The sequence below is a fragment of the Pygoscelis adeliae genome, unplaced genomic scaffold, assembly GCF_000699105.1.
Source record: "Pygoscelis adeliae isolate BGI_AS28 unplaced genomic scaffold, ASM69910v1 Scaffold199, whole genome shotgun sequence".
In the NCBI taxonomy this organism is placed as follows: Eukaryota; Metazoa; Chordata; class Aves; order Sphenisciformes; family Spheniscidae; genus Pygoscelis; species Pygoscelis adeliae.
In genome coordinates, this window is record NW_008825495.1 from 1,578,776 (window position 1) to 1,588,884 (window position 10,109).

Consider the following 10,109-nt stretch of genomic DNA (forward strand, 5'->3'; position numbering starts at 1 on the left):
TCCTGGACTGGAGGCCTGGCACAGCTGTGCGGCAGGGGGCTGGGGGGCTCCTGGAGCGGGGTCTGCGCAGGTTCCTCAGTAAAGCCACCCTCTTTGGGGGGAAAAGAAACCAGATTCGGTTAGAATTTCTTTCCTGAGGTATTAACAAGTTTTAAAATGTTTCCTTCTTTGTACGATAATGGCTGTTTGGCCTGGAAGCAGGATGCAGGCTTCAACAGTGTGTCAGTCAAGTGTCCCCGCGGCCGGTGGTTAGGTAGGACGTGGGGTTTGTTCGGGTTTTTGTATCTTGCTCTCGTGTAACGCTTTGCTAAACGTCTTGGGCAGAATCCGTGGGCTCTGGGAACGCTGTCTGTGGAAGCTGGAGATGCGTGAATACTTGGTGCATATTGGTTTTCTGTATCAGGATGTTAAACGTGTAAGGCTTTACGTGGGAGTGAACAAGCTTTTTTTTTTAATTCCTAGGTTTCTAATGAAGCTGAGCCATGAGACTGTGACCATTGAGCTGAAGAATGGGACACAGGTGCACGGAACTATCACAGGTATGGCAGGGTGGGAGGCTACAGCAAAGTATTGCCTGCTACCTTTCTGCTAACAAGGGGCAGCCGTGGTTGGGGCCGAGCTTTTTTGTTTTGTACTCCCTCTTGTGGGGACCTTCTCCTTCTATTACAATATGCAGGAGGTGTTCTTTTTAATTCACATCTTTATGTGCAAGCTTGAGGTGTGTTTGTTGCAGGAGAGTCTGGACAGTTGCAGAAGTTGCTGGGAGGCGATAAATTTGCTGTAGTCCTGGGAGCCTCTGAGCCTGACTGCAGGCTTTGCTTACAAACAGGCTTGGGGGTGAAGGAAGTAAATTCTTCCAAACCGTTGGTGAAGCTGGTGTAAGCATGATATTCTCTTAGAATTTTAGCAGCACGATAATACTGCTGAGGTAGTTTTACTACCGTATCAAACTGGCAGTGGATAGACAGCTGAACTTTTATAAGATTTTTCAGTAGATCTGACTTTCATTTGTGAAATTGTAATAAGCTATGGTCACATAAAAATGTTACAGCTGAATCGTCAGAAGAGGGGGGACTTTTTTTAATGGTGGTACAGATAAATGGCAAATGTTAAGTGTTGATATGGTCTTAAATCGGTTAAACTTTCTCTGTAGGCAATTTTAATCTAAAAATTAATTATTTCTGTTGAGTGTATTTTAGCTCTGCTTAAGGTGAACTTATATGGAAATGCATCTTTGCATATACTTGCACTGATTTCATGAAACTGATTTGAAAACATAGCTTGATGGGGAATACAGGGCAAAAAGGAATCCTGGTGTCAAGAATCTGGTCCCCTGCTGTTGGCAAAGGTCTGTCATGTAAGTTTGTGGGCCTGTCTAGGAGGTGCTTTTTTGTATCACTGAACTGATAGTTGCAGGAAAAGCCTTGGTGGTTCATTACACGGTTTTCATATGTACTGAAAAATGTGCGGACTATTTTGTTTGCTTTAGTAATATTAGTGAAGGATATTGTTCTGAGAACATTCACGTTGGCATTACTTTAGAGAGGATCAGGTATGTGGGTGGGGCACATCGTATTTAATGAAGCAAACCCTTACAGTTAAGTTGATGAACGTGCTTGATCTCCTTTCCTTCGCTCACCCCAGGCTACTTTTAGAAGCTCTTCTGCCCAGACACTGTTAAAAAAAATAAAATTCAAACTTGGCAGAGTTGTATTCCAGGGGATTGCTTAGGTGCTTTTTTGGCCAGTAGCAATCTGCTGAGATTTGGCAGTTAAAAAATGGCATTATTTTGCAGCCGGATCCATCAGCTTTGATTAGGCCTGAATGCACCACCCTGGTATCTGATTGCAGCATGCTCTGTTGGACCCAGCTAGGTAGGAAGCAAACAAACTGCTTGTCTCCTGACCTCGGTGCTCTTGCAGGCTTAATTGTCGAGCAAAGTCTCATTTTCTGCTAAGAATCTGTAAAAACTTCGAATGCAATCCATGTATTTCTAAAATTACAATCTTCCCTTTACACTGGTGCGTGAACTATGTTGATAATTGCTGTGCGGTCTGCAAATTGTACAATCTCCTCTTCCTCTCGGTGTGTCGGTTGGCCAGAGCAGCCATGCTGAAGGGGCGGGTGCCATGTAATGCATACCTCACACAAACTAAGGGGCAGGTCAGGTGGAGTGCAGGTGTCGGAGAGCCGTGCAAAACCTAGAAGTAAGGGAAGAGGACAGAAAAATGTATGGAATGAGCGCAGCACAACAGTTCTTCTGGTTCTGGCCTGCTACTCGCTGACGTTATTTACCTTGGTAAGACATCCGACAGTTTGTCTTTATGTGTTGATGAAACGAGACAGTAATTGTTTTTACCACAAAGGGTTGTTTGTACAGAAGTTTGAACATACAAAAGATTTTGCTCATGTGGGTGCCCTGTCAGTGAATTAGCAGGTGTTTGTAAACTACAATTTCCGTCTTTTGCCTAAATTTTTGATCTGAAAAAGTTACTCTCATTTTGATCTTCATAGTTTGAGATCAAGTCCTATGCAAGACTTGTGATATGCAAAATAAAAATTAATGTAGGATGCTTTTTAATGCTTTTTAGGGCTGTTATTCAATACAGGCATTCAACTGAGACTTTTTTTCCTAGTTTTGGATTATGCTTAGCACTGCGTAGTGGGCACAGTACTGATTCCATACAATTCTTACGTACTGGCTGTTCATGGAGTTTGTAACCACAGTGATTGTTCCTCGCAGTAGTGTATTTTATTTACTTTCATAGAAGATACCACACTCAGAGAACAAGTGCTTCTTTGGCAGTTGGACTTTTTCTAAGGCTTACAGAAAGAGGAAATTATCAAGTTATTTTTCCTCCTCAAAGGTTTATTTTTGCTTCTTTTTAAAAGAGTCAGAAGACTAGTATTGGACTTCTGTAATAAGCAGCGGTTTATTTGTTATTCAGAGGAATTGTTTTAACCATTTATGGAATTGCTACGGCTGTTGCTAAGACCTAGCTAAAGATCTCTAGCAATGAGGTGTTGAAGGCAGCAACTGATAAATTAGCGAGCATAATTTAAGAGAGAAAAAGACGTGTAGTTTCCTTCAGTTAGAGGCTTAATTAATGAATGGGAGAAGCAGGTGTTAATGAACAGGATAAATCTTGCAGCACGTGCATACTTAAAAATAGCCAACAAGGGACCATCTTACAGGCGTTCATCCCTGAAATTAGACTTGTGTTGTTTCAGGAGTGGATGTCAGTATGAATACGCATCTCAAAGCAGTGAAAATGACGCTGAAGAACAGAGAACCGGTACAACTGGAGACGCTGAGCATTCGAGGGAATAACATCCGATACTTCATTCTGCCAGACAGTTTGCCTCTGGATACTTTGCTAGTGGATGTTGAACCAAAAGTCAAATCCAAGAAAAGAGAAGCAGGTTAGTGTGTGCTTTCCCAGTCTGTGTTCCTTCTGCCGTTGTATGCATTTTAGTACTCTGAATCTGAAGACGTCTGATTTGAGTGTCTTAGTATCTGCGTTTGGCAGCTAGTTCTTTCATCTTTGAGGGTTTGATACTGAACTGGCTCAGTCTGCCTTGTCCACCTTCTTAGCATCTGTAGAGCTTTCTTTCACGTGAAGTTACGTGTATGGCTTTTCATATATCTGTTTTTAAAAATGTAAGTGTTTTTAAGCTTGAGTAAATCTTAACCTGTCGCAGTCTCAGAGTTGACACCAAAGAGATTTACGCTTCCTCTTCTCCGAATGTCTGCTGTGTTTCCCCGGTTTGTATGGGGAACTTCACATAGCCTAATGAGAAAGTACAGAACAGCCTCTTGAACAGCGCTGAATGCTTCACTGAAATCTCACTTGGTAGTGGATAAAAATAATCTGTCAGAGAACTGAATTTGAGACTTGAGAATCTGAGGGGAGTCTAGGCTGTATTCCGATGAGCAGCGCTCTAGCTTTGACTCCCAGTAGTGTTCCACTCTGCGCTCTTCCTGGAACTTTTTTTTCAAAAGGCTGTTGAAGAAAAACCTTTTCCTTAGAAGCCTAACAGTATAGAGAGTAATTCAGTTTTAATCCACACTGTTAAAGATTAATATCCAGTAAACCCCAGAAAATCTGTAGGTTGTCTTCAGGCAGTATATATTTTGCCCAGTGGCTAATCCGTGTGTTTTTAAAATAATAAGCTTGAAGTGAAAGCTAATTGTGCTCTACAATAATGTTGTACCATTTCTCCTGTAATTAGTGTTTAAGTATTTGGATCTGCGGTCTTTGATCCATGCGTACATTATGAATTGGTGTGCTTACCTTATTGAAATGGTATAAGGAACCCTCAGGTGTGTGCATCACAAAGTGCAAGCGTAACAGCTGCTGTCCTTATAGAGAATAAGGATAAAGCTCCTGAAAGTGTTTTGCTCCTCTCAAAAGTGGTGGTGGGGGACACCGTCCATTAAAAATAATCTGACCACATGGAGAAATTGGAGTGTGGTTGGATTGCTTTTTTTCTGAACCTCACGATGTGATGTGAACAAGAACGTGACTATTTCTTTTTAACTTTGAAGAAAGAAGGGGAGCTGTGATAGCGCTATTTACCTCGGTTCAATACTCCTTGCATCTTCCCCGTACTGAAGCACACTGGGACCGCAGCTGCCTTGTGCTGCACTTCCCCTTAATCTGTAAACGCCCTTGGGCTTCAAGAGCTTGTAACACGTGATCTGTTATAATAATGTTATAATGAACACATGAAACAAATGAAGCTGTGGTTGGAAGGCAGGATGCTGGCTGAGATGTACGTGACACGCGTGCCTTGGGTCTGAGCGTGCTGGCACTTAGTGAACACGACTATCTACTGATGCATGTAGGTGCTGTAATCGTTTAGTCAGGTGTTGATGCTTCCATCTGTTTTTCAAAGAGTCAAACCATTACCGGCAAAACAAGTGGCACCTTCCTTGTCGCACATTTGTCCTGTGCCTCTGCTCTTTCTGTCTTCACTGCGTTTCTAACCTCGTACCCTCAGATGGAACAGAATAATTGTTAGAGCCTGCTTCTTGAATGTGGATGCTACTGGGTGTCCCTTGCCCAGCCACCCACTTCCACAGAATTTGAAGTTTCTTGGTATCTTTTCGAGCCTTACACTGACAAACTTGTTTGAAATTAACCAGTAATTTCCAAAGTTTGTAGGGTGGCCTTGCAACCTGGTGGGGGACACCGTATTTCTTTAGGAAAAAGGGGTGAAATGACATGTGATCATCATATGGATCATATGACCTCCAGCAGTTGCTTGCAGCCTGAATTACTCTGTGATTCTGTCTTCCCTTTACCACTAAAGAGCAGTATTTAAAAGCAGGAGCACACAGCCAAGACCTTGGCCTGAGAATCATGTTTGAAATTGGCAGAGGCATCACTGAAAACAGCAGGAGCTGCTTGGTGCTGGGATCCTTTCAAAATGCTGCCCTTTCACATGGTGCCTGGGAAAGGGTGAGCCTGGGAATCTCACAGCGTGATAAAACTCGCTTTTCCCTTTAGCAGCGTACCTCATAAACCACAATGCGAGCTGTGGCCAGAAAAAATCTTTTCCACTGTAATGAATAGTAAAAAAATACTCTTGTCTTGCATATGCTTTTTCCGATGCCTGAAAAACTAGATTTTATCAAAAAAAAAAGAGGAATCATAGTTCTCTGTCAGACTTACCCTAGCATTTGGGAGCAGCCAACTGTTAGATCCCCTTGTTTTTTGCAGGGAAGCCAAAGACAGATAGTCTGTGGAAGCTGTATACTGAAAAACCTAATATAAAAGATGAAAATACTGTCTGAAACTTACTGAGAATTAACAGACTTGATAGCTGACTTACCGCTTCCCTGTGATGAGACGTTATGTTGTTTTATGCTTTTGGTGCACAATGTTTTAATCAAAATGAAAGTATTCCTGGGTCTCACTTGATTTATCCTTTTTGTTTCATCTGCTAAGTTGCCGGGAGAGGCCGTGGCAGAGGCCGTGGGAGAGGCCGAGGTCGTGGAAGAGGAAGAGGGGGCCCAAGACGATAACTTCTCACCACCGTGCAACAGTTTCCGAATTCTGGGCAGTTACAGATAAATACAAACCGGCTCTTTTTTTGTACAGGTCTTGTTTATGGTGTCCATTTTTAATAAACTGAAATGTGAAAAAGTTGTCTTCCCTTTGTTAGTGGAGTATGGGGAGGGAGGCATGGCCTATTTCTAGAGGCTGTTGCAGACTAAGCATGTCTGGTTGGTGTTGGTTGTCACCCACCCCTGAAGGCTGTACAATTACCTCCTGCTTTTTGCCCCAAGCAAGAGACTTTGTGTTGGTGTGCTTTAACAAGTTTGTTTGAAATTAATTCCTCTTTTATAAGGCACTTGCCATCTTCTAATGGTTACGCAGCTAAGACACTATATTAAGAACCCGCATCCCGTGAGTGTGTGTCTAATGTCGTTCTTCAGAGCAACCTCTTTAAAGTTTGTAGATACAACTGTACTGTTTTCTATTATATGAAGCTTACAATTTAAACATGTTGCTTTCTTTATAAAACGTTCACGTAGGGAAATTAACCAGGTCTGTGGAACTGCTGGATTGTTACATCTCATGATTAAAGTGTACCTGGATATGAACTTTGTCACAGCTAATTATATGGCATACTTTTGTTTGGGTGGGGCTTGTAAAGCAGCTTTAAGTACACTAGAAGAAATCTGTGATAAAGCGCATCCCTAGAAAGTACGAAGTACAGCACGGAGCACAATTACATGCTGGAATTGGAAGTTTACTTCTGGAGATGAGAGAACTTCTGCAGCTCATTTTATATATATATATATACACATATATATATAAAAACTGCTTTGCTGGACACAAGTATAAAAGAAGCAGTGTTGGCCACCTTCATCTCGAATACCACCCTACTGACTTCTCCCTTGTAGGAAAGGGATTATTGCATTCGCACTGCAAGACTTCAACAGTTTCATCTGTTGATGAAATACAGATGTCATTTCAAATAACATGCATGCTTAAGCGTGGCTTTCCTGAATGGTAAGGGTACTTGCTGGTAATGTGGTGCAGGAACGTGCTCAGTTGGTTGCCCGTGTGCTACAACAGAGTGGAAGAGAATTGCCTAATGCGTAATGGGTTGATACGCTGGTTAACTTGCGCTAGCTAGCATTTTGGAACTGCCCTTCTGGTTTTCCCTCTCTTACAGAGGCCATTTTAAAGCTTCATCTTGTTACAGAAGAGCTTTTTTTTTCCAAACCATTGTGGAACCTCCTAAGAGCACTTTTTGGTCAATATAGCACCCACCATTCTCAACTCTATAAATAGCTGCTACAAGTAATGGTTGCTGCTGTCTTCCAGAAGTGCCTGGTCACTGCCAGTGGTGGTACAGTCGTCCCAAATCCAGCTGTCAGCGTTCATGCAACGGTTGAAACGCTTTCCCTCTTCAGTCTCTTCCTTACAAAAGTTACTAGTGCCCCCAGGGGTATGCACATGGTGGACGCCGCCACCAGCAGCCCGATCACCGCTAGGGCGTAGCCTGGGTAATCCTTTGTCACCAGCTGCCCCTGCAAGGGAGAGAAGAAGCGCAGGATCTGTGGGATCTGGTTTTCAGTGTCCTGGAGTCGGGTCTGGAGCAAAGCTGGGTATTTAAACCGGACACCTGGGAAGCGCTTGCAGGCTGCAGCAGCCTGTGACTGTCCTCAGTACAAGCTTAAAATTGACGAGAACAGAGCTGCTGACAAAAATATTGGGGGGAAGCTTCTGCAAGCTTTGGTAAAGAGCAGATTTTGGCTTGATTCATGTTTCTTAACGAGGAGGCTGGGCCCTGACCTCTGTCAGGTCTCTGCATTCCTCTCCTGGAGGCTGTGCGCTCGTGCTGACACCCAGTCAGCACCCGTGGCCAGGCCCACCACGGGTCCCAAATCAGTGAAGACATGAAAACAACAGGCATAATTTGTTCCTGTGTGCTACGAACGTTTCCACAAAAGGTTATGAAACCAGTGATTACTTATCCAGTGGTAATTTTCCTGTGATAACACAGTTCAGCATTCGTACAAAAGCATTTTAGCCATGAAGAAAAACGTATATGGAAATTATGAAAACCAGAGTGGTTTATGAAAACTATTTATTCCAACAGCAGCTCAGTTCTGTTAAAATGCCACTAATTTTGTTCAAAATACTACACTGTGAAAGTAATTTTTCTGTTCAAAGAGTATTTTTAAGACGATATGTGGGTCTTCAATCAACGTGAATAAAATTTTACTGTTTGAAGGGATCAATTAAGAATTGTAGTGGGAAATTACTCCCATTTTACAGAACCCTGGCATTGTCGCTAGGTCAAGTTTTCCCTTTCCGCAAAATTAAGGAGTTGCCCCGACTTCAGCTGCAAGCTTTCAGAAGGCAGTTTTGTGGAACCGGGTAGTTAGGAAGGAAGACTCTGTCCTTGCAGGAATTAAGGAAAGTTTAAAAAAAAACAAAACAAAACACCCCAAACCAGAACTATTTTACCTGTGTGGCATCCCACGCTTGGTATTGCAGCGTTCCTGTGAGGATATAGTCGGTGAGGTAAAATATAAATAGGCTTATAATTAGCAAAGGACTAGCAAAAGCCCACATAATTTTCCAATACCAGTTTGGCTTGCGTCCAATCATGGTGTGAAGATCTTTCTCAAATCTGTGTTTAAGAAAAAAACAAGCATACATGTTTTTGAGAACACCTGCGTATGTTGAATCGATACCTCGATTTGAGTTACTTCAAAACCACCTACAGAATTAAATATGGGAGAGGGGAGTACAGTTGACCAGAAGAGTAATGAGCAGAGAGGTATTGTCTGAAGAACTGGTTTACCGGGATTACATATAGACGTTGAAATGAAAAAGATAGCAGGGCTTCCGAGAGGATCCCAAACTGTGGAAGAGTAGCTAGGAATAGGTACAGCAGGAAAAGTCCCAACAAAATTCTGCCTGGAGTGTAAGTAAGTTCAGACTGTCATTGGTGTAATGTGACGGAGAAAAGCGATTATGCTTAAGTAATGCGGAGAAAACACTGCTCGTTTTTGTGGAGTGGAGTTGTTCTCACCGCTGTTACGCGACTGTCTTTGAGGAAGAACTAATGCTGGGGGTGGTACCTAAAATCACGCAGGAAACCTGGATCTGACTTGAAGGCTTTGAACTCATCGAGGACGCGATACCAATGTAGGTGCCTGTACATGTACTGTGCTAGTGGACTAACAAAGCAAATACTTTGCTTTGTTAGTCCACTAAAGGAAGGCTAAAGGAAGCCTTTTCCTTTAGGTGCCCTAAGCGCAAACACCTCTGCTGTGTAAAACCTTTCCTGATGCCGAATCTTGCTTTCACCTGCAAGGGATGACTTGGGAGACCAGCGAAGTGCAAGGTTTGAAAGCAGACTTACCGGCACTGCTGTGCTCGCGCTGAATTGCTGTGAAAGGAGAAGCAGAGTTTCGGCAGAAGGTGCTCTTGAGACCAAAGACAAGAAGAGCAGGGAGCAGTGTGTACGGCTCATTAGTGTTCCCTTGCCTGCAGGGAAAGTGTCAGCCCAGCCTGGCCCCCACGCAGCCCTGAACCCGAGGCCCTGGAAGGGGTCTGCAGAGCAGGGGGCACCCCGTTGCCTTGCTGATACTATAGCGTAGGAGAAAAATTCAGCCAGAGGTGGTATTTTTATTCTGGGCCCTGCATGTCTTGGCCAGTGGTCACACCCCTGCTATCCCACTATGAAGAAAGGCGGGTTCAAGGTTTTACCTTCTTATCCCGTAGATATAACACACAGCAATGGTTTCTACCAGCACGATGAGCAGCAGTGAGAGGGTGGCTGCATAGTCATTGAATATGTCAAACCAATAATTTCCAGCCTCCATGGTGAAGATTAGGCCAATCATGCAGTTAATGAAACACACAGCACCTGCGTGGATAAAATGGGGACCCTGCCGTTACACCTGGAAATTTAATTGCGCGGGGGAAATGTCGCACTTCTTGTGGCTATAAAGCTGGTGGGATTTCTACTGATTTCTGTCCAGGAGCAGCTTTCTCGGAGGAGAAAGATAATTTTTTTGCCCTTTGGAAAAGGCCTGTCTTTTTTTTTGGGGGGGGGGGGGGGGGGGGTGCGCG

The 10,109-nt window shown here is 43.3% G+C and overlaps 2 protein-coding genes across 3 annotated transcripts in view; one reads left to right on the forward strand and one right to left on the reverse strand.

Annotated features, from left to right (window-relative positions):
• The first annotated feature begins 466 nt into the window (after positions 1–466).
• SNRPD1 (small nuclear ribonucleoprotein D1 polypeptide 16kDa) lies at positions 467–6,223 on the forward strand. 2 transcript variants are annotated; one of them, XM_009331324.1, is made up of 3 exons: positions 467–539; positions 3,232–3,423; positions 5,955–6,152. In XM_009331324.1, the coding sequence occupies exons 1-3, from the start codon at positions 470–472 to the stop codon at positions 6,029–6,031; spliced, it is 339 nt and encodes a 112-aa protein (XP_009329599.1). In that variant the 5' UTR covers positions 467–469; the 3' UTR covers positions 6,032–6,152. The 2 variants fall into 2 exon arrangements, with proteins under 2 accessions (XP_009329599.1, XP_009329600.1); XM_009331325.1 differs by lacking the exon at positions 467–539 and adding an exon at positions 1,803–1,874 and having other exon boundaries at positions 5,955–6,223.
• Positions 6,224–7,399: 1,176 nt separating this feature from the next.
• The window catches only part of SLC6A20 (solute carrier family 6 (proline IMINO transporter), member 20), a 13,855-nt gene continuing 11,145 nt past the window's right edge, over positions 7,400–10,109 (reverse strand). Inside the window, exons 9-11 of the mRNA XM_009331343.1 lie at positions 9,744–9,903; positions 8,493–8,658; positions 7,400–7,549 (exon numbers count right to left, since the gene is read on the reverse strand). Coding sequence (XP_009329618.1) covers positions 7,400–7,549; positions 8,493–8,658; positions 9,744–9,903 — 476 coding nt within the window. The remainder of the gene's footprint in view (positions 7,550–8,492; positions 8,659–9,743; positions 9,904–10,109) is intronic.

Coding starts and splice junctions, on each gene's coding strand:
- SNRPD1 (XM_009331324.1), top strand. CDS start 470: ATGAAGCTGAGCCATGAGACTGTGACCATTGAGCTGAAGAATGGGACA. Junction 540..3,231: donor GGTGCACGGAACTATCACAG/GTATGGCAGGGT, acceptor GTGTTGTTTCAG/GAGTGGATGTCAGTATGAAT. Junction 3,424..5,954: donor ATCCAAGAAAAGAGAAGCAG/GTTAGTGTGTGC, acceptor TCATCTGCTAAG/TTGCCGGGAGAGGCCGTGGC.